Consider the following 24,179-nt stretch of genomic DNA (forward strand, 5'->3'; position numbering starts at 1 on the left):
AAGCAATCGAAACATTTTTATCTGACAGATGATAAAAAGGCAAAAATCCCATAGACCCACGTTACCGATTTTTACCCACTTCGCCACAGTAAGCTCTCAGGCAGAAGTGAATTATGATGATTGGTGTGCAGATCTTTATGAACAGAGATGTGTCGGGCTGATTATTGATTTCTCCTCAGTAAGATAATGGATGTCCAGTTTAGCTGCTGTTTAACGTCTTAAATACAGCCAGGATTGATAGCGACTGTCTCTCTACTGCCGGTGAATGGAGAACTCTTACTACCAACTGCAAAAATGAACACATACTCAAGTTTTCTCCCTCTAGCCATAGTGAAGATATAGTAAAGTCTTACTATTCTTCATTATGCTCGTGCTACACTGCAGACTCACCTTAAAGTCCTCAATCCTGTCCTGTTCTGGACATCCTGGGCTTTCTGAGGGTCCCAGTGTACGCCAGGCTCTCTGTAAACTGCTGATGGACCTCAACCCACACAGTTTACAGGGGCTTCCTCATGTCTCTGACCCCCTTCCCGGATCCGCACTGTTTTCACATGGTGGAGTGTTGACTTATGATCCAGATTGACATGAATCTGCATCATAGTCAACAGACTCCATATGGACTCTTTTTGATTAAAACCTAAGGCAACTTCACATATCGAGATATTGCAAAGGATCTATAAAAAAACACTCCTAGGCATCTACTACAGGTTTGTAAATCGTAATTATAATACGATTTAGGTCAGAAGAAAAAACATATAACAACAAACTGGCAAGTATCTGAAGCTTTTTCCAAAGTTAAACAAGTCTCTTTTGAAAGTAATAAGACTCAAGGGTCGGTCAATGCAATGAGATTGAACTATCACTTTGCACAAAATGGTTTTCTTTTGCGTTGCATCAGACAACTGTATTTATTTAGCACAGCTGTGGTCAGATCCAAAGGTCAAAGTTGTGCTGGAGGTAGAATGTGCATCGCTGTAAAAATAGCAGAAGACCCTTGTGCAGAGAGAGATTAAATTATTACTGGATCACAAGAATGACTCATTTAAAGGCCACAACATACTCTACACAAGTACTTGAACTTGAGAGACTTGAGTACAAGGGACACTGTTGCAGATATTACTGATTTCTTTTTCAGGTCCACCACTGTCATTTTTTGCTGTGAAATTGAGTTCAGATTAATTAAACTTTTAGCGTGTTTATAGCCAGCTATCTGAATAATATCACATCTATTTTGATTGCACAGCCATTTAGCACAGTAACTCTCTTGAGTATCGGAGAACATCATGTATGTACAACAGGATCATGTGCACTTGCATAGAGTATGTTTCTGGCCTGAAGCAGCAATGTAAGCTACATAATGTGAATTAACACACACTAAGAACAGAAGAGCCAAACGTCTTCTGGGGAAGATTGTACATGCCGCTTCTTAAATAAGAAATCTTTTTCTCCTGTTCATCTTTCTCTCCTCTTCTCTCTCTAGCTCTCTCTCTCTCTTTCTTTCACACTAACAGTTCTCTTTAATCTTATTTGCATTCATATTACCTCACCAGGTGGTACACCAATCAGAGGTAAGAATGCTGAAAACAGAAAATATCCAAATGCGTCATCTTTCGAATCCTCTTTCACCACCAAGTGTCCCCCTCCATCACCCTGTCCCCACCTTCTCTCTCATTCTGGAGTCTTTCTCTTTGTCTTCCTCCTCGTCTTCGATCCGGCCTCGTCTCTGTGCATGAACCTCTGCTCGTCTGTCTCACTAATGGACATCTGATTCAGTCTTACTGAAAATAATACATCACTATACCAAACAAAAGACAAAACAAAGATGCATCTGATTAACATTTGTATGGATTTCACATAACCTTTCATGAACATATCTGTAATATTTCACTCCAAAATCTGAAGAAATTACATTTTGCATAAAAATATATTATGAAACATATACTGTTCTATACTATTATTAAATATATATTGCAATAAAATTACATTAATATATTTATTCAGCTTATTCGATTTTAGTTGCACTATATTCTATATATTATATACTACATTATATATTATTCTTAATTTATTACATTGTGTAAATGCATAATAGGAATAGTGCATGATACTCAGTGACGATACTCATGTAATACAGTAATGAGTATCATTGAGAATAGCAAGAATTATTTAAAAACTAAACACGATACATGTTTGAAAACATTACGGAAATTAGAATTTGGGTGAATATGATATCTATGTATACTATATTATATTATATTATATATAATAGTATTTTTTATCATGTTATTTTGAGTATCATTGACAATAGCAATAGTTTTAAAAATGTAAAATGTCTGAATACATTATAGTAAGAATTTGGGGGAAATATGCTTAAGTGTCATTTTCACTGAACTGACCTTTAGTTACTGTCCAGATGACTGACAGTCTGTCTGATCAATAGCTGAGCTGAGCTGCAGTGCAGCTTGAGAAAGTGTGAGATACCTGGACAGCATCTCATTCCCTGCAGCAGAAAAACTTAATGTCATTATGACAGTTTGTATTCACCGAACGCCTCTTGTCTCCAGGCGTTTAGCAGAAGAGTCCAGAACAGCCAAACTGAGGGATAGAAAGCTTACCGCTGATATGAGAGGACTGATGTAGAAAATTTGACTGCAACTCTGGAGTCGATCTCTTCAGAGGGAATGTCAAGGCGAGAAAGTGAGATGAGACTGAGAGAGGGTAGAACAGCATACTTCAACATCAGTCTGACACTAGCGCTTCAGATGTAATACGCGATAGAAAGAAAAGCCGGCTTTCCTGATGACTAGAGAAGAAGAGACAGTAGCTCTGTTCCAAACGCTGCTGAGCTGTACTGTATCAAAAAACAAAAACAACAAAAAAAACATTGCAAAATTAAAAAGATACCTCATTTTGACCAAAATCTACCATCACATCAAAGAATCAGTAAGGAGGGAAGATACTGAAAGTTTGAAAATGGTAATAAATAGCAATAAAAGGCCAAGTTAATATTTACATAGTACATATTTCAACAAAATAAAGAGCAAAACACATGCATTACCTGTGCATTTTATTATGCTGACACAGAGAATGATGGGGAAAGTAGTTTTACATATTTGGTGGTATTTACTTTCAGATATATGCATTTGGCAGATGCTTTATTAGGGCAACTTACAGTACTGTATTTAAGCTACACATTGATCCCAGTGTTATTTTAAAATGATATATCTAGGAATTAGGAATTAGGATTAGTTTTTATATTTACTGTTTTCGTTTTAATTTTAAATAAAAAAAACTTTTTTTGTCATTTTATTAGTTTTTTATGTTTATATAGTTTTTTATCAAGATTTACAGTAGTTTTAATTTGAATTTTTTTTTATTACTTTAAACCAAATTGACAAATGTTGCCTTGGCAACTAACTAAATTGAAATAAGTTTATATTTTATTTTACTTCAGGTAATGTTTGTTTTATTTCAAGTAATTATTTATAGTTTTAGTTTTAGTTAACAATGATAACCCTGGTTGATCCTTAAATAAACATTTTTCCAGTTCACATGGGTTTGGAACAGATCTCATATGTGTGTGTTTGTGTTTGAAAGAGTCATTCTGAATAATTCACTCGTGGAGCGAGGTTAATGCTCAGGTCTCATGCACTCACAGTCTTTCGATTATGTTTCTATTGTTAATGCACACATTTAAACCCATCCCATAATGCATTTCAGGAATACTTCTGAAATACACGTTGACAACATTTTTAGTTTTCTCGGTGTGCTTCCATCATCCACAGATTGCATGATGTCTGTCACATCACGCAAACGAACAGCATCGCCATACTAAAACACCTAATGAGCTAATTTTTGTCAAAACAAAATGTATATGAACTTTTATGTGTTATCAACAGAAGGCCGGACCCAGGTAAGTGACAGTGTAAAGACGAACTGCGAGAACTTTAACATATTGCTGTCAGAAAAAAACAACCTTTTAGTTTTAGTCCACCTGGATTTGCCTTTGTTTGCAGAATTGCTTGGCAGTGGATGCATTGAGGATGTATTGACAGTAATTGCAGCAGCTGTATTATGTCTTGATAGATCTATTCTCTAAGAGCACGGCTTTGTCTCGGCTCGCAGAATAGCAGAGCTTATGTACAGTGATGTTTATAGCTGGCATAGCCTGCAGGTCTTATTACTTGCCACAATGCATAAATAACTCAGTTTGCTTAAGATTTATTGAATTATGGAGTGAAAGACGTTGCTCTTTTTTTTCAGTGTTTAGAGAGACGAGAAAGGTCATATGCGAGCTGAGTGTTAGTCAGTGTGTATGTGTTATTTAGGCAGAAAGCTCTTTTCTTTTCCTCAGGCCACCCTCGTTTAAAGCGATGGAGGTTGAGATTGTTTGTGAGTGTGTGAGAGAGTGTTTGTGATTGCGTGTGTTGTGTTTGCAGGAGCGCTGCAGATCGAGAACAGCGAGGAATCGGACCAGGGCAAGTATGAGTGTGTGGCAGTGAACAGCGCAGGAACACGCTACTCCGCTCCTGCCAACCTCTACGTCAGAGGTAAGATGTACAACCAAATCCAAATCCCCATCCGTTTCACCTTGATCTGCTTTCCATACAGGTTTTACCACATCCAGAACAGGACCTGCCACTCAAAAGCTCACATTTCTCTTTAATCACACAGTTGTCTTAATAGAAACACGGTTCTGCAGCGGAGAACTGCTCCATTGTTTTCCCATTTTGAATATTCACAAAATGTTTTCCACACAGCTTTTCACTAAATTAATATTTAGTTGGTGTTTTTTTTATTTATTATTATTATTTTTTTTTTAAATAGTCATGCATAGTAAACAGTATTTGCCTAAACATATATTTACTTCATTGTATCATATTTACCACAAACTTCTACCACAGTAGAACATAACTTATGTTAAATTTAACTTATAAATATAATCTTTAAAGTAAAAGCTTAAAATTTATGCATTACTATAAAAAGTAAAAAAAAAAAATGTATATATATATATATATATATATGTATATATAGTGATCATTATATATATTTAACAAGACAAACATGTAATTTTACTGTAAAATACTCGTAGCAAAAAGTATGATACATCTTATAATTTACATTTTAAATAAGGCAATATGTGTATTTTTACTGATTTTATTTATTTTATTTATTTATTTATTTTTGTTACAATTGTTGTTTTGTATTAAAACGTTTTAGAATATATATTGCCACTAATATGAACATTTTGAGCAATCAAACCTTTGAATCAGTGGATTGTTAAATCTTGATTCAGTTATTTGAAATGAACAGTTAGAAAAGAACTGATTTAATTAAATTAATCAAACTTCCCAACTTATTTACTGTGAAATTACAACTTTATCTGTACTATACTTCAAGATTATTGTAGTTGATTTCGCTGTTACATTGATTACATTTTCATCATTCACCAGTGATCTCTGCTGTTTTTGTTATTTTTGATATATTTCAAGTGTTTTAACTTGAATATTTCCAATATTATAGCTTTACAGTTTGTATTGCATTAGTTGTTAGTTGTGAAGAGGTGAGCCTTTCACCAGATTTTACATCTTAAAAGTCTTAAAGGTGCAGTAGTAACAACAGCCTATTTAACTGATGAAGTCAAAGAGAGGTTGAAAATATTAAATGAAGTTTTTGGTGCTAGAAACCTTTGATTAGCATTGTAAATGGACTTCAGGAACAAGTGCAGAATATATTTAAAAATAGTAAAGAGTAGCAAATGAGATCAAATGCCCTCTAATGCTGCTGGTCATGAAGGCTGGTGGAAATGGTGAAAGTGTTGTCAGGGCATCAAGGAAAGGACCGTGTTGAGACTTGCAGAGAATGGAGAATCCCGTTGTGGAAATTCCCTCATTAATGTCGGGATCTATTACAGCAGATATAGAGACCACTGAAGCCTTGTTTCAAAGAAAAGCCTTTTATTTAACAGCCACTTTTGCCTGGCAAGTACTTAAAGGACACTTCAAATTCAGACCTTCAAATGGTGATGCGTTGTTCTTTGATACTGTGTTTTGAATATTGCATTCGTGTGTGTTTGAAAGCAGAGGAAATGAGAGCTAGACACAAATCTGTGTCTATAAATTCTCTTGGTCTTCTTCCTCAAGCCCTCGTCCAATCAGAGAGAAACTCATATAAATGATGCATTGTGCAGATCATATCAAATGAATTCTCTCTGGAGCCCTTTGATCTTTACACAAGACCACACGCGCTCTCAGGACATGCCATTTGATGAATGGCATTTAATATATATGTATGAGTATCTGATGCTTTATGGTAAGACAGAGAGATGTTCTTATTTTGTTAGTCCATGAATTTTTCACTGGTAGTGTCATACATGTATTGCTTTTCTATTCAAGGGTTTACTATAGATGTGACTTCATTGTTAAGTGAACGCTATAGGCTTATCACTGTGTGTATGCATTTATCTTGCATTGTTATTCTGTAACTGGTGTTAAGGGCTGGACGATACAACCCTAAAAGTCAATCTAAATCTAAAAGTCAATATTTTAGTATTTTAGTATTATTCATTTAGAGGAATCATCATTCTAATCAAACAAAAGAAGAAGTATTTTAAAGACAGAATTTAAATATAGTAAAATTTTAGTTTCAAATAATAATGAAATGTTTTTTCAGGAAATGCATGTGAAAAATATTTAATCAGTTTTACTTATTTATTTTAATTATTATAAATAGTAAAGTAGAATATTACAGCAAACATAACAGTGTTTGCTATAAATAACAGTGTTTCCCTACATACACATTTTACTTAAAGTTTTTAAGGCATATAAATTGCCTTAAAGGCACTTCCATGAATGTTTTGAGCAAACAATTCACTGAATCAGTGAATCATTGATTCTTGAATCGATTCATTGAAATGGACAGTTTGAAGGAAACCGATTCACTGAAGTGAATCAAACTTACCAACTCCATCAATGTTTTCAATACAGAGGTTTAAATGAGTAATGCTTTTAAAATATCACTCATTTAAACATCAAGCAACAGGTTCAAAGCCAATTTTATATTGCCAGCCAAATAATATTGCATATATAGTGTAAACATTCAGTATATCGGCCAGCCCTGCTAATAAGAATGTTTCATGCTGTGATGTGGTTTTGTTCTTCTTTATCATGTGACTAACTAGAGTCTCTCTCCAGGTGTTCAAACTTCACTTACACACACGTACTCTAACAGATCTCTTCTGAACGCTGTGTGTGTTTGTTTAGAGCATTTCCTCCTCGTCTCTCTATTACTCTAATTTCTCTGTCTTCTTTCTTTGGGTTCAGCTGCAGTGAGTAGGTGTTTATCACTGTATATAGGATGGATCATTCCATAACTGCTTATCCTTTCATGTGAAAGATTGTGTGTGTTCACTCTCATTCTCATGTGCCTTATCACACTGAGACCCTCAAGCACTGTTGAGGGTCTTGCATCATGCTTCTTCTGTGTTTGTTTGTTTGTGTGTGTGTGTGTGTGTGTGTGTGTGTGTGTGTGTGCTTTTTTTGGAAGGTTTAGGCAGAAAGAGATTGCAGAGGGACATACTAGGTTAATTAATTCATTTTATGTGCACACATGTGTATGTAAACAATTCAGTACTTTTTTAATTCTAAAAATACACACTTTCTTGTAGGGTAGGGTTTGGGTCAGTCTATAGTAATCATATAGTCTTTTCTCCTGAGGTTACCACCACAGCAAGGCAAGAAAGCATGTTTAAGTATGGTATTTTCTGGAATAATAAGTCGCTTTTTATTTATTTTTTAAATGTGCTGCGAACTTATATTCCAAAGCGACTTGTATGATGTATTTAACAAATTTGCTTATAGGTTCGGTATTATAATAGCATAAATATTGCTTAAAATGAATGGCACTAATGCTAATAATGTTTATAATGTTTGTAAACCTCTCATTCACTGATATTTTACATTATTTCTAAATGTAATAATGGCATGCAACCGTAAACATGTGACCAATGCAAATCTTTTTTCTCTCAGCAATGCAATTTTGACCCTGTGCAACTCATTTTTCAGAAAATGCGGTATGCATTTGCAATGCATCGACTAATCTGTCATAAAATACACCTTGATTTACAATACAAGAAAACTCTAGTAATGAATGGATGTGTGAGTGTGTTTTGGTGCTGTGATTGTGTCCATGTTCTTGTCTCACGTCTTTTTTATGGATAAGCGGAATATTTGCCTGTTTTACTCTCTCTGTTTCTCCTTGTCTTCCTCCTCCTCCTCTCTTCTCTTTTGTTTCCCTTCCTCCATCATCATTGCACCCTGCCATCCAAAATCAATCCACTCCTCACTCTCAGACCAGCGGGAAGGTGCGTTCTTTTCACTATCTCTCCTCCTACGCAGAGGGTCAGCCGGTGGACGGGAGGCGGCGTGCGTCCCCTGCTGTTGTGTGCCAGTCTCTCTGGAGCTCTGCTCTACCTGAATCTCTCACATCCTCCCCTTCCACATGCATGCTGCTGCCTTGCATTTCAGCCTGGCCTTTTTCTTCATGTTGCATGTGTCAGAACTCTGGATGTTTTGTTGTTAGCAGGCATTTGTAGTTTTGTCAGGGGCGTAAAGAGCCCTAAAGCAACTTCAGGGATCTTTTAGGCTGTTTTCACTCTTTCGATGGCTCAGTCTGAACCTGAGATCAATGCATTGTGTTTTTGGCTCCATTCTATTGTACACTTTTTAAAAAAATGGAAACCAGTTTTCAGTTTTTCAGTCATGTATTTTCTTTTTTTTTTTGCAGCTGGTATGATTACATTCATAGTAGTTGCAAATTACAAAAATCCTAACAAAAAATCCATTTGGTCCTTGTTTTTAAAATTGAGTCTACACTTCTGAGTTTAATTTATTTATTATTATTTGGTTTTGAACCACAGTACAAGTACAGTTTATAACAAGAGTAGAGTAATGGCACTTTACATTTATATATATATGGTTTTGTTCCTTTGGTTTTGACCAAGGTCTATGAAAAAAAAATACTTAAAATAATTTTATTTAAGCTTATTTCCAAGGCAACATTTCTCAGTTTTATTTAGTTTGTTAATATAAAAATGATATATATATTTTTTTAAATGTAGATATATAAAAAAACGTCAAAAAAATGTATATATATATATTACACCTGCATTTATCTATTGGTTTCATCACAAAAGATGGCAAGCATGTGAAGTGTGAAAACACCCTTTGACTCGTGAGGATTTCAGCCAGTTATTTTGTTTGTCTGAAGTATTTTTATGTACTTGTTTACAGAAGCGTTCTTGCGTGCATGCTCATGTTTGGAGGTGTTTTGTGCAGCGTAGTCTGGTGTTGTTTAAGAGGACAGCAGCATCATTCTTTCTAAATGAACAGGCCGATTTTCTGTTGTTCAGAGCCTGAACTCAGAGGTCAAAGAACAAACAGAGGAATCCACCTTTAGCTTAGCGGATCAGACCTGTTTATATACTAGTTCAAATTTCAAAGATGGCAGGAATCCCCTGTCTGCTCTGCTTTGCTCCTTCTTCAGAGGGCCTGTTCTGTGAACTGCCAGAAAGCCTTTTGAGCTCTCAAGTATTTAAGCTGGCTAAAGCAGCTTTCGCTGTTTGTTTTAGAATCAGCCATTTGGTGAGGACTTCCGATGTGGAGAACAATACAAACAGACAGAAAATATGATGGCAGAAAGCAAAAGAGGTTTTCGTCCCAGTGTTGTTTGTTTAAAAGTGCGTCATTATCCTTCCAAAAACCCAGAGCGGTTGAACCCGGGCATGTGTTCTTCATATAGGAGGAAGACAATGTCCTCTTCATGTCACATTATCACAGAAACAAGCTGTTTCAGTTGGACAAGAACATCGAATGACATTGACAAATGAGCTTTTTCCCTTTCAAGTGTGGAACCTCAAGGAAAATAGAAACAACATGCTGTCAAAGAAAAACCAGGACTAACACAGCAAATACACTGAAAAATTAGTTTCCAGTTAAAACATTTAACCCAACTGTTGGTTGAAAACCACCCAGCATGTGTTCTGTCCAATATTTACCCAGCACTGGGTTGTATTTAACCCAGCATTTTTTAGAGTGATAGCATCACTACCATATACAGAACCTGTTAAACTCCTGTATGGTTCTTCAGCGGTTCTTCTGTGGTTCTTTGGGGTGATTAAGGTGCTATATAGCACCACTGCCATACAAAGAACCTGTTAAGCTCCTTTAAAGGTTCTTTACGAGCCAAAGAACCACTGTTGGTGCTGTTTAGCACCATTTTTGTTGAAGAAATACAGTGCAGTATGGCACCTCTTATGGTTCTACATAGCACCATTTGACAAAGGTGCTTTATAGCACCTTTAAAGATATGGTGCTATATAGCACTAAAAGTGGTTCCCCTATGATTACGAGCCAAGAACCACTTTTAGTGCTATATAGCACCATTTTTTTTAAGAGTGTACACTTATAGACTCATCTGAAAAATATATAATGTAACATCAAGAGCTTTCAAATAACCATATAGCAGTGGTTGTTGATAAGGGGGTTCTGGTTGGGTTAACATGACCCAGGTATCTGGCAGTCGTTTCTTGGTCACTCCAATCTCTGTGCTGATCATCTCTTCAGGTTTTCATGTCTTAATGCATAATTCACTTTATGTGGCCTCGGGCGAGATATCTGCAGTGCTGTTGTTCTGCAGTCTCTCTCATTGGCACCTGCAGAGCACAAATGAGACATTTCAACACGAATAATCCCTGTAGTCTTAGTTCTGACTTCCCTTGTCTATTATAGAGAACATTCATGCACATCTGCTGAGGAAGTTCGCCCAAGTTTTTTTTCTTTTTTGTCACACCTGCCAATATGGAGTGAATTGGTGGCCATAAATATTTATTACTGGCCAGGAAACTGTGTTTTGTTATTTTAATTAAATTGTATAATTTCCTCCCTGACAATAAAATATTTTATTGTTATTTGTGGCAAAGAAAAGCATCATTTATGAAATGATCCGGTATATACACTATATATATATATATATATATATATATATATATATATATATATATATATATATATATTTCATTTTAGAAGTTGTTGAAGAAGAAACTGATATGTATCATAGACATATATAAATTCTAAATGATACATTTTCCACTCGTTAGAAGATAAGCACCGTCTTTGTTTCTAATAAAGCCAGCCAACCTGGCAGATTTACTCTTCTTTGGCATATTCTTCTTGGACCCTGAGTTCACGTTTCTCTTTTGACTTGTTCAGTATTCGTGTAAGACTTTTATTTGAGTTGGTTGAATCTGTAAAGCACGGCTTTGATGCTGATTAGAGACTGATTCTCCAATAATCCATCTCAGACCAGAAGATTTACAGCGAGTTGACACTGCAGAAGACGGTTCAAATGTAGTGTCCATCCTTGACAGCAGAAACATTGGCAGGATCAGGAGTTTGCTTGTTGTGGAATCCCTCTCTGATCACAGCTTGTTTTGGAGAGTTATCCAACCGTGTTTTTTTTCTATTGATCAGACAAAGCTGAAATTGGATTCTTTGCACTGTTTTGTACATTCTTTGATGCGTTTGTTTGGATTGTTTTTTTTTTTTTGTAATTTATTGGTGTTTTAGTCTGTAGGTCACACATGCATGCTCTGTTTACTATCGCCTATGTGTGCTTTTTTGCTTCAAGCTTGCACGGCCATTGATGTGCTTGGGATTGTTTGTGTGTCCGTGTGCATGTTTGTATGAAGTCGCTTGTGCATTGAATAAACCTAGCGGCCTGCAATCACCTCCCCTTCAAAACCTCCTCTCTCTCTCCTTGCGCTCTCTTTCTCTCTTCAGATTGTATGTCTGCATGCATGTGTATGTCTGCATGTCTAACTGCAAGCTTTCATTGCTCTGTTAACACTCCCAGCAATATTCTCACGAGATCAGTGACTAAAGTCACCTCAGCCCATTATCTAATCTCACCACGGCCACTGGCATCTTTCACATCGCTCACGCCGGTCTGTTTTACTAGCCAGCAGAGACTTCTCAAACTTTCTTAACAAACTCTAACTGAGTGAAACTCTTGCCATCATGTCGTGACCATCCCTCATGTCCATGGGTAACATCATCCTCTCTATGTACAGTGACTAACGTGGATTAATGTGACGTCTCTCTTACACTCTTACACCTGCAGGCATTCCTGCCGACTAACAAACTTAACTCAATCCCAAAAGTCCAAACTCTGATCTTATCTCTCCGAGATGATGATCAGTCCGGCAGCCTCTGGCCACGGACAGTACAGATCACACACCATAAGCACAATTTGCTCAGTGTTTACCTGACTTGAATCAATACATTTTGCAATGAATATTGTTTACTGTACCTGAAACTCAGCAATATGTTCAAATGACAAAAACTGAGTTAAAAGTTATGTGGTTAAAAAATAGCGTGACCGCTGTTTGTACTGACGAACTGTAAGTCGAACTGCGTCATTTACTTTTTCTTAATTTTTCCCTTGCACAAAGAAGCTTGTAATAACAATAAATTATGTATAACTACATGCAAGAAACCCTAACCCAAACCCTAATCCTAACCCTAACCATATAATAAGTACATGTAGTTAATTAATATTACGCAGTACTTATAATTAAACTGTAATAAGGACACTAAAATAAAGTGTAGCTCTTTATTTTATGGTGTCCTTGTTACATTGTAATTGTACATTTAAATACTGAGTAATATTAATGAACTTCTTGTACTTACTATATGGTTAGGGTTAGGATGAAGGTTTGGTTTAGGATTAGTTGCATGTATTTAAGCATAATTTATTGTTATTACTATAGTAAGTATATGCAACATCTGTAACATGGACACTGAAAATAAAGTGTTACCAACCTTACCTACTGTAATAATTCAGCAACTGTTCCCAAATAAAGCATTTATACTGATTATTGTTGGAGTTTGGATGGTAGTTAGCGCTCTACTTTCCAGAAACTGCATTCAAGTCAAATAAATACTGAGCATTAGTAATCCCTCAGCCACATACTTTCCTAATTTATCCACAACCATTTTCTATGTGATGAAATGAGGAGGTAATGACAAGGAAATGAACAGGTAATGTTCTGATTTGGAAGTGAGTTGGTGTCTGTCAGAAATGAGACTTGTTTATCTGTGAAATATAGGCAGACGTCTGGCCACAGAGCTCCCTGTTAAACTCAGCTGCCATCTGAAAACAATTCCACTTTATATAAGGAGAGACGTTATAAAAGATCGGTTTATTAGCGGGCTCTCCATGGACGCTCTCAGATGGCTGTTTACCCATGAAGTCTACAGAAAATGCTCCTCGTTATGGGCAGCTCTGCAGATACACAGTGTGTTAGCTGTGTATTCAGTGGACAGGATGGTTTGGCTTTGGCTTCACACCAAATAAATGCGTGTGAGGAGAGACTGCTATCAAATAATAAATAAGATGCATTTCTTTGCAAAAAAAAGGCACATGCAAATAGTTTTTTTAAGTTTAGTTTTCTACCAGAAAGAATTTCCAAAATGGACATAATACATATGCCTAATGCTGAAATGTGTTAAATGGATCTGACAAAATAAGCATAATCAAATTATCTGTATTTTTTAATTAACAAACATGCAAGGAGTGGTGAATTTATAAATGAAATTTATAAATGACAGGCATTTGAATTCTGTGGAAATTCAGTGAAATCTGAGCTTTCAGAGTCTGAATGTTTATATCTATGAATTGATAAAGGAAATGCGCATTGCTCTGCTAAGCTATCAGTCACAGTGATATGAGAGTCTAAAGTTCACCTGTCCGCTGTCTCTTTGAGGTCCTGAGCGTCTGTCAGCCCAAGATAGTGTGACAGAGAAAAAATGTAGAAAAAAGCACTGCATCCCTCAGGACTAAAGCTTAAAAATTATTTTATGACCACCTTGATTGACATCCCCCTTCTTCTGCATTTTTAGTACAGTATGTATTTGTAAGTGAAGTGAAGTGAAGTGAAGTGACATACGGCCAAGTATGGTGACCCATACTCAGAATTCGTGCTCTGCATTTAACCTATCCAACGTGCACACACACAGCAGTGAACACACACACACAATGTGAACACACACCCGGAGCAGTGGGCAGCCATTTATTCTGCGGCGCCCGGGGAGCAGTTGGGGGTTCGGTGCCTTACTCAAGGGCACCTCAGTCATGTTATTGAGGGTGCTGGACATTCACTCCCCCCACCTACAATCCCTGCCGGACCGAGACTCGAACCCGCAACCTTTGGATTACGAGTCCGACTCTCTAACCATTAGGCCACGATGAATAATAAGGAGACTCATCTGTAGAGACAAAAAGGCCTTGATGTATTTACTGTCAAAACAGACTCTTATATGGTGAATGTTTAGTATATTAAGGCTCTCAGCTCTGTTCCCTTGATTTAGCTTGGCATTTGTCTGTTCAGATTAATCATTAAGATATAGAGAGAGCTAATTCATATTTCATATCTTTCATATTTACAGTACAGTCACTCAAATACAGTCCTAGATGTCATTGGTGTATAGCCAGAGCCATTCCTGAAGCATATTCTGTGCCTTCCTGTATCTGTATTCTGTTTATAACATCATCTGCACTCCTCCAACAGTCCGGCGAGTTCCGCCACGTTTCTCAATCCCACCTACCAATCACGAGGTGATGCCGGGCGGCAGCGTGAACCTCACCTGCGTAGCGGTTGGCGCTCCCATGCCCTATGTGAAGTGGATGAAGGGGGAAAAGGAACTCACTAAAGAGGAGGAGATGCCCATTGGCCGAAATGTGCTGGAGCTCACCAACATCCGGCAGTCAGCTAACTACACCTGTGTGGCTATATCGTCCCTGGGCATGATCGACACCACGGCTCAGATCACCGTCAAAGGTAAGAGACACCTTAGATTCGCCATAGATATAAGTCACACAGTATCTGATTAAGGTTTGCACTTATGTGAAAAGTATTCAATAGTCATGCTTAAATTTAATTAAAGATACACTAATGTTCAAAGGTTTTGGGTCGTGAGATGTTTTTGAAAGAGGTCTTTCAAGGCTGCATTTATTTGATCTAAAATATAGAAAAATATATATATTGTGAAGTATTAATACAGTTTTAAATAACTGTTTTCCATTGTAATATTTTTTTTAATGTAATTTATACCTGTCATGCAAAGCTGAATTTTCAGCATCATTACTTCAGGCTTCAGTTTCACATGATTCTTCAGGAATCATTCTATGCATTTATTCTTATTCTTATTAACATTAATGTTGAAAACAGTTGTGCTGCTTAATATTTTGTGCATACTGTGAAATTTTAAATAGAATTTATTTGAAATAGAATTATTTAGAAATTGTATAATTCTCTTTACTGTTATTTTTGATTGACTTAGTGCATCCTTGCTGAATAAAAGTTTCTTTTAGTCAATCAATCAAACAATCAATCAATAACCCTAAAAATTCTAATTAGTTTGTTGGTTTGGCCAAAACATTAAAGAAAAAAACCTATTTGTTTGTGAATCAGTTATGCAACTACAATTGCACCCATACAAAGGAGAAATGCATTGGAATGCACCTTTTATTTTGCTTTTCAAAATGTAGTAATACAGAACCATTTATATTTAAATAAAGTAGTAATATTCCTAAAAATAATGAAGTATGCTTGGTTACATTCATTTAAACGAATAAATTGCTTTTCTTAATCTTTGTCCTCAAGTGATCATACAGCTAGCGCTGATATCAGTTGTGTACTTAAAGTCGCTGATTATCTGTGATTATCTAGACGGTAATAAACAAAGCTGCTCTAATCAGATTGGAGGCTGGGCCCAGAAACGTTGAGAGCGAAATCTCATCAATAACACACTCATGGGGATTCCCACCGACCCAAACAGACAGCGCATGCAATCACCTCATCAATGTTTCATCAGAGCTGAAATGTGATGAGGACATCTCTCTCCTCCTTTTTTCCTCCTTGACAGAGCGAACAGAACCTCTGAGCTCCGAATCATCATTAAGGATTATTTTTAGGGCTGTAGCGCAATAATGAATCCATTCGAAACATTTCATTGTCCCAAATTTATCATGTTAAACGCTTTCTTGAAAGAGCTCACTCTCTTTATTGATATGCTGTGAAATCTAGAACGGGGCTGCACTGTGTCGTTGGTGTAAATACTGTTGTTCACACACAGCGGTTTAAAGATTTAAACAATAAAATTATGCTAAAACACAAACAAGCTCTCACTGAAGGTGTGCTCAGAAACCAGAATATCACACAACCCTGAAATATTTTCTGCTTCTTTAAGTCTAGCTAATAAGCACAACTCGCTCTTAAACAATATAGAACACAATAGGAACCACATAGTAGCTCGCTCTAAACCACTCAGAACACTTTAGCTACAGCATAGCAACACCCTGGCAACCACCAGCAACAACATAGTATCCAGGGCTGTGTAGTAACTGATTGCATGTCATCTGGATCAGATTCCAAAAATTAAGTACTTGTAATTAAATTATATTATATTTTAAATTACTCAGACTACAGTAACTTTTTTTATTTCATGATTACGTGTTATTCACAAAATAGTGATAACTTATGCAGAATTTATTGATTATCAATATTTTTTTATTTACATGTAATGCAGGGATTCCCAAACATTTTTTTTGTCAGCCGAACATCTTTTACCATATATGTGTTTACTCGAAGTACCCCTGAGATTTTAAGGTAATAAGGTAATAATTAACACATATGTATGTTCATGGCTCTCTGATGTTGGCTAATGGTCGGGTAAACATGCGGGTAAACAAATAAAATATTTAAACTTTTTAATAAATAAAATAAAAGGTCTTTTATTTTGATAGTTGTTATTTTAAAATTTATTTTATTTTAAATTTTTTAGTGCTGTCAATCGATTAAAAAAATTAACTAATTAATCACAATTTTTTCCTGAAATTAATCGCGATTAATCCCACCAAACATTAAACTTTTTAAATCTACTTTTATATTGCAATAATTTCACATTTAATCTTCAAATGAATGTAGAAACAACATAAAGACGGTATATTTTTAATATTTGATTAATGGCATCTTTTTAATGAATGAAGGCCAGTATCACTGACACCAATATTGATGTCTCTATAAAATAATAATTTTTTCCCTAATATTTAACCATTGACTATTGCCATTCAACATTACAGTATAATTGAGAGCCATCAATTTTAATTTTTATTAGACTTTAATAAAAATAACTTCTAATTTAAGTGAACTTTAAACAATTTTCTCATAAACACAGTATAACCAATGTCATATTTAGCTACCTATGCCCTTCAGCAAGTAGGAAATATACAGAAATTGAATAAAGTTATCAAACACTAAATTCTAAATTAAATACAGATGAGTCCTTAAAGCTATAAAGTTATTGATTTCCTTTTTTTTTTTTTTTTTTTTTGTTCTTTGATGAACAGACATCACAGCAGCTGGGTTAATAGGTTATTTTGGCTGCTTTTTCTTTAAGAGCTGCCGAGGCGGATCTGACACGCATCGTGTTTTCTCTCAACTCACTTTACATTTTCTGACCCACTTCAGGTCTTAAAGTCTCTATTAGTGATCTGACGAGTGTGTTAGATGAGTGAGAAAGTGCAGGACAGTTTTGAAAACCATTTCAGAGACATGTTCTTAAATGTGACTCATATATTTCACGCAAGCACAGTTTTAAGGCAGTTTTAATCACCTTCATGACTTAACTGACCACGACATTGCATGCACATCGTTTCTTTCGCGCTTTGATATGAAATGATAAAGGCTACAGCGTGCGGCAGCGCCTTTGTTCAGTACAGTACAGTTTCCGTGCTCCTTTGACTCACGCCTGACGCTGAAGTGAAGTTGAAGCACGCGTCTGAAACATCTCCTATTTGAAATGCTGGTAAAGACGTTCTGTGACTAAATTAGCAAGAAAAAAGAGACAGAGGCAGCAGTTGTGAGTGGGGTGGCCAACACTAGCCCCGCCCCTGTGTTAACGCCGTTAAATATTTTTAACGCGTTAAACTGAAAAAATTAATCACCTGCGTTAACGCGCTAATTTTGACAGCACTAAAATTTTTATAATTTAATAATTATTAGCTTTTCATTAAACTCACAGTTCCTTCACAAAGCCCAGTTTGGGAAACCTTGGCGTAATGTTTAAAACACTTTGTGTTATTAATAACAATTAATGGAATATATTATCTTTCTCTTTGTATTTTATGTCAATATGGTACAAGATTATCCTCTTTAATTCAATGCCATAAACGAGCTAGTTCAAAATTAATCTAAAAGTCATCAAAAAGTAGTCAGGTTATATTACCTAAAATGTGTAACGTAATGGATTACGTTAATGACTAGACAATTTTTGTCATGTAACTTGGAATCAGAAACAGACTAAAATTTGTAAATGTCTGCCCAGCACTGATTACTGTACTGTATCAGTTTGTAAATGTGCGCTGCTCTGAGCTCTTCATTAGTCAGTGAATCGGCAAGCGTTTACTGGTGTATCTAGGGAAGTGTTTAAAATAAAGAATTTAGAGCAGGAGTCAAAGAGAATTTCAACTCAGTTCTGGCAAATAGAGTCGAGTTACAGCATTAGCATTGATTAAAGCGTGTAGAGTGTATCTGGCATTACAGCAGGTTTTTCTCACTTCAGTTTTTCGTCATGCGTTATCATGTTAGCTGAGGTTAATATCATGTGTTTTGGGATTTCTTGGCCTATAGCAGCTGTGGCTCTTTAAGCCTCCTAAAGCAGCGCACGGCCACAGGCTTCACTGGATTTTTCTATCCTTTTCCACACTGCTGCTGCTTATTCAAGCTGATCTGTTTGGATTCTGACAGCTGTCCAATCGCATATACCACAAAAGTTGTTTAGAGTCTATTTCAGAAGCTATTTGATGACAATGCAAGCATTTTTCTTCCCGCCTGTGGAAATCGGGTGAGCTGATTGAACTCGTCTTATACATGACACAGAATAATCATAATGGCAGTGTTTAAGCACATTTTGCTGCTTTGATGTCAAATGCCAGATCATTAGCATGTATCTAACCTGAGAAATGTCATGGATCTATTTCCATTCGTTTGGCATATGTTAGCATGTCAGAACATGTGGTTTAGTAGCGAATACACTGAGAAATACATTTCAAACACCTTTTTCTTGTTGAGGATCTTAAAATAACCAGGCCATGTGGCAAAAATATGTCTGCATGGTTTGTTTTTGTCTGTTATCTAACATCTAAACCAGTGTTATTTTAGCATTATTGCCAAGGCGATATTTCTAAATTCTCTTGTCTTCTTTTTTGAAGTATGTTTAAGTAATCCATCTAATATTCAGATTTTATTTCTGTTACTGAAAGAAATATTTTTTAATCGTTGTAGTTAATACACTGACTTGAACATTTAACACTATATTCTATAAGGCCTATGTATTTATAGTTTTAATATCAATTTAATGTCTTTGCTGTCTATGAGCTTTTCATCTGTGGAGCTCTTATGAAATAGTTTTTGACAAAAACAAAAAGCAATCAACCGATCATTTAGCTCTGAAAACACTCCTAACACTATTAAGCAGTATTGCATTATACAGTGACTGACTATTATTAAAGTGTGTTCTTTATTGTGTAATGATCTTGCATTAATGCAGCTCTATTTGTGCTGGGATGTTGATTGGATTTTGACCACTATAATTGTTCAAACTGAGAAATATTTACATTTTTAGGAAATTCATTTGAAGTCCTTGTAATAAATTGACAGCACACTGAGTTTTAAATAAGAATGTAATTGAAAATTAATCTGGGGCAAATACTACTGCTAAATAAACCAATTATGCGTTTCTGTTGTGTTTTAGATATAATTGAGTCTAATTGGCTGTTAAAATGAAGTGCACTGTGCTGTACTGCTGTCAATGCACACTAATTAATGAAAGAAAACACATCACACTGTTCTTTTTGGGTCACTTTAGATGTTCATGCTCATGCAGACTTGCCAATATTATTATTATTCTTCACCTTCCTAATTGTCAGGAAACTAAATACATTTGTTTCTTTTGCAATCCCAGCTCTGCCCCGTCCTCCGACCTCTCTGATCGTCACAGAAACCACCGCCACCAGTGTAACTCTAACATGGGATTCTGGTAACCCCGAACCCGTATCCTACTATGTGATTCAGTACCGGGCCAAAGTCTCAGACAACGGCTTCCAGGAAGTGGATGGAGTGGCCTCCACCCGCTACAGCATCGGTGGCTTGAGCCCGTACTCTGAGTACGAATTCCGCGTCATGGCGGTCAATAACATCGGCCGCGGGCCGCCCAGCGGGACGGTAGAGACCCGCACCAGTGAACAGGCCCCCTCGTCTCCTCCGCTGCGCGTTCAGGCCCGGATGTTGAGTGCCACGACCATGCTGGTGCAGTGGGAACCTCCAGAGGAGCCCAATGGACAGATACGAGGATATCGAGTGTACTACACGCCCGACATGCACTTCCCGCTCAGCACATGGCAGAAACACAACACAGAGGACAGCAGCCTGACCACTATCTCCGGCCTGGTACCTGACATCACATACGGCCTCCGCGTGCTGGCGTTCACCTCCGTGGGAGACGGGCCGCCCTCGGACATTCTGCAGGTTAAAACACAGCAAGGAGGTGAGATATGTGCCCATGTAATTTTTTGTTCAATAAAAGCACATGATATCCATATCAATGTTATTTTAGGATTAGTTATACACTATTTCAGTTTTTTATTATTATTAATAATTAGCTTTTTTTTTTTCATTTTTGTATTTTATTATTTCATTTTAATTTAATTTAATTTTTAGTATTTTTTTTATGTGCTCGTTTGTCATTTTTTATTAGAACTTGTTCTTTTTAAATAGTACTGTTTAGGTTTAATTTAGCAATATCAACTATGTTGTTATTGATTCTTTTGTCTTTGATTTTTATGGATTAAAAATAATAATACTTATTATTATTATTATTAAAAGTATTTATTGATTTAATTAATTCTTAAAAATATATATTTTTATATGCTGATTGAGCATCAGTATCAGTGTTATTTTAGTATCATTTACATACTATTATAGTTTTTTATTAAAATTATTAATAATTAGCTTTTATTATTTGATTTTATTATTTTTTCACTTTTAATTTAATATTTTAATAATATATAATAATTTAATTTTTAAATCGTCATTCAATTTTTAGTAATTTGTACTATTATAATTTTTATTAGTATTTGTTCTTTTTTAAATATTACTGTTTAGATTTCGGGACACTTAATTTCTAGCGATTATCGTCAATTTGATTTCACAGATACTATTTAAACTAAACTGTGTTTAAAGTGTTTAATCTTGTTATTATACATTACTGACACTCTATCCTCCAATTTGATACTGTTAAGTGCTTTGACACAATCTGTATTGTTAAAAGCGCTATATAAATAAAGGTGACTTGACTAGATTTAAAGATCACTTTAAAGATAACTTCAAAAGTCAATACAATGTGTGGTTTAAGTGTATAGTAAGACAAACGTAGTAAGTAGTAACGTAGTAAGAAGTCGTGGCCTAATGGTTAGAGAGTCGGACTCGTAATCGAAAGGTTGCGAGTTCGAGCCCCCGGCTGGCAGGAATTGTAGATGGGGGGAGGGAATATCCAGCGCTCTCTCCACCCTCAATACCACGACTGAGGTGCCCTTGAGCAAGGCACCGAACCCCCAACTGCTCCCCGGGCGCTGCAGCATGGCTGCCCACTGCTCCGGGTGTGTGTTCACGGTGTGTGTGTGTGTGTGTGTGTGTGTGTGCATTTGTTCACTACTCACTGCTGTGTGTGTGCACTTGGATGGGTTAAACGCAGAGCACCAATTTCGAGTATGGGTAACCATACTTGACAATACGTCACGACTTTTTTTTTTTTTTTAAACTCCCTTTCTGACTGCAGTACCCGCACAGCCCACTGGTTTTGAAGCAGAGGCAGAACTCGACACCCGAATCATGCTGTCCTGGCTGTGGCCTGTTCAGGATCAGATCACCAAATATGAGCTTACATACTGGGAGGCAGACTCTGACAACAAGGTAAAAGCTAAGATCACTGAATCTCACTGTATATGCTGTACTATGCAGTATGCACTTGTACACACTGTACAGCCTATGTGTGCGTCTCACTCTCTCTTTGTCTTTTATCCGTCACAGCACCATGTCATCTTTAACCCAGCTGGTTCGTATGCTGTTGAAGGCTTGAAGCCAGACACACACTATAAGTTTACTCTCGCCGCACGCTCTGAGATGGGACTCGGGGTGTACACACAGCCCATAGAGGCCCGGACGGCCCAGTCCAGTAAGTGTCAGCTGTTCACTAACTCAAACTATGACCACTTCTTAGCAGCTCAATACTGGCCTAGTCACTCGGCTAAAGATTGTTAATAAGGTATGTTTTCAACTTTCCATACGTTTCCATTTGTGTTTTGTTAACCATACTGCACCATATCACTCATTTAACCCTGTGGGGTCGACGGCATATGAAACATTTAGTGCAAGTGTTTACAAATAAAATGCAAAGATTTGACCATCAAAAGCAAATAGATCTCATCTTGAAATATTTGCTACATTGGTACATAGAATGCATGATTATTTTGGCTCAAGACACATTAATTAACAAACATTACAAGTGGCTTCAGTGGAAAAAAAATAAAATGCTATAAAAGTGTAGATTAAAATATCTCATTGTAATGTTATCTAACTGGCCTTATCGCCATACAAAAGACCCTGTGTTTTCTAGAGCAGAGCAGCACTGGCGTCTGTTTCATACACAGCACTTCAGCTGCATCACACCAGCTTTTTGAGCGTCAAAAGCCCAGGAGTTTCTGGTTTTCAGTTCAGGGTCCGTGAAGAGCTGCAGTGACCGTGGAGTGTGCTATGCGCTGATTGTGTGTGTTCTCGGTGGCGTCAGAATCTCTGTCCTCATCTTCCTCCAGCTCCAGAGATATGGACTAAAGCTGAGATATTGATGACAGCTCCTCCGAGAGATCTCCTGCTATTCAGAGCTATTTGTTAGACGTGTCAGCTTTGAGAGGTTTGATCTAAGCTGCGGCTTGGTTCCCATAGAAACACTGGCTTTTTCTTTACGTCTCCAAGTCCGTCTTTTTTGTCCTAGTGTCTCTGAGTCACTGTCCTCAAAGATCCCTCTGTCTTTCTGTCTCTAATTCTGTGCCAGATCCTACATAAGCAGCTACCTTATGTTAAAAGAGAGCATGTTAACCCAGCTTTAATGGTAGTGACTCATTTGAAACACTTCACATAGGCTTCTGAACACAAAAGGTAAATTGTGAATGTTCATAGTGAAGTTAAATCACATTTATTTACATAGCACTTCACACTGATTCAAAGCAGCCTTACATTAACGTAACAGATTTAATGTTGAAAGTGGCATCATTTATGAAACAAATTTAATTTCAGCTATAAAGCAACTCTACAGCAGATAATATTGTCATTATTCAGCTTAATTTAGTTTAAATTTTGTTCTTATCTGAAATGCAGTTAAATGTAATATATCCGAGTATTAATCATCTTTAAACCATGTTTGTCATGGTTTTCTCAAGGAGATAAATGTCCCTATGACTCATATACTTGTTGTTTTTGGTTAAAAAGCAGCAAAAGAGCAGCATGAACACTTTAAAGTTGGCATGAAACAGAAATTGTAATAATTTCTTCCCTATTGTGACTTATATCAGAGTGAAATGGCTTCTCAGTCTATTCTCAAAAAAAGAAGGAACAAAAAACAGAACGGGACTTGATTTTGTCCATCAGGAATTTATTGGATCATTGTCGTTTGCTAATGGCTGCTTAAAAAAAATAATGATGTGCATAGATAAAATATTAAACAATGCAATATCCCATTAAAAAATAAGAATTGTCCATTTTGATTTCATACTTAAAAAAAATCTCCTTGTTTCAAGGACATGAAAAACAGCATTTTTTTAAGGGAATAAATCATCCAAAAATGAAAATTGATTCAATTAATTTAAATTTTTAAATGATTTATTCCTGTAAAATCCTGTCTAGGTAGGCAGCTCACTAGCTTTGACCTTTCCCACCTCTTTATAGTTTCTCTCAGCGTTAATGTACCTTACCTCTCACTTCATTCGGTCTCATTACCATCTGCTCCATT

General features: G+C 36.3%; 1 protein-coding gene across 1 annotated transcript in view; it reads left to right on the forward strand.

The window, feature by feature from the left end:
• LOC306844848 (receptor-type tyrosine-protein phosphatase F-like) overlaps positions 1–24,179 on the forward strand; it is a 183,250-nt gene that overhangs the window by 92,314 nt on the left and 66,757 nt on the right. The window contains exons 6-10 of the mRNA XM_079377260.1: positions 4,440–4,550; positions 14,627–14,896; positions 20,082–20,663; positions 21,954–22,087; positions 22,205–22,349. Coding sequence (XP_079233386.1) covers positions 4,440–4,550; positions 14,627–14,896; positions 20,082–20,663; positions 21,954–22,087; positions 22,205–22,349 — 1,242 coding nt within the window. The remainder of the gene's footprint in view (positions 1–4,439; positions 4,551–14,626; positions 14,897–20,081; positions 20,664–21,953; positions 22,088–22,204; positions 22,350–24,179) is intronic.

The sequence above is a fragment of the Barbus barbus genome (assembly GCF_936440315.1).
Source record: "Barbus barbus genome assembly, chromosome: 25".
NCBI classification, from domain to species: domain Eukaryota; kingdom Metazoa; phylum Chordata; class Actinopteri; order Cypriniformes; family Cyprinidae; genus Barbus; species Barbus barbus.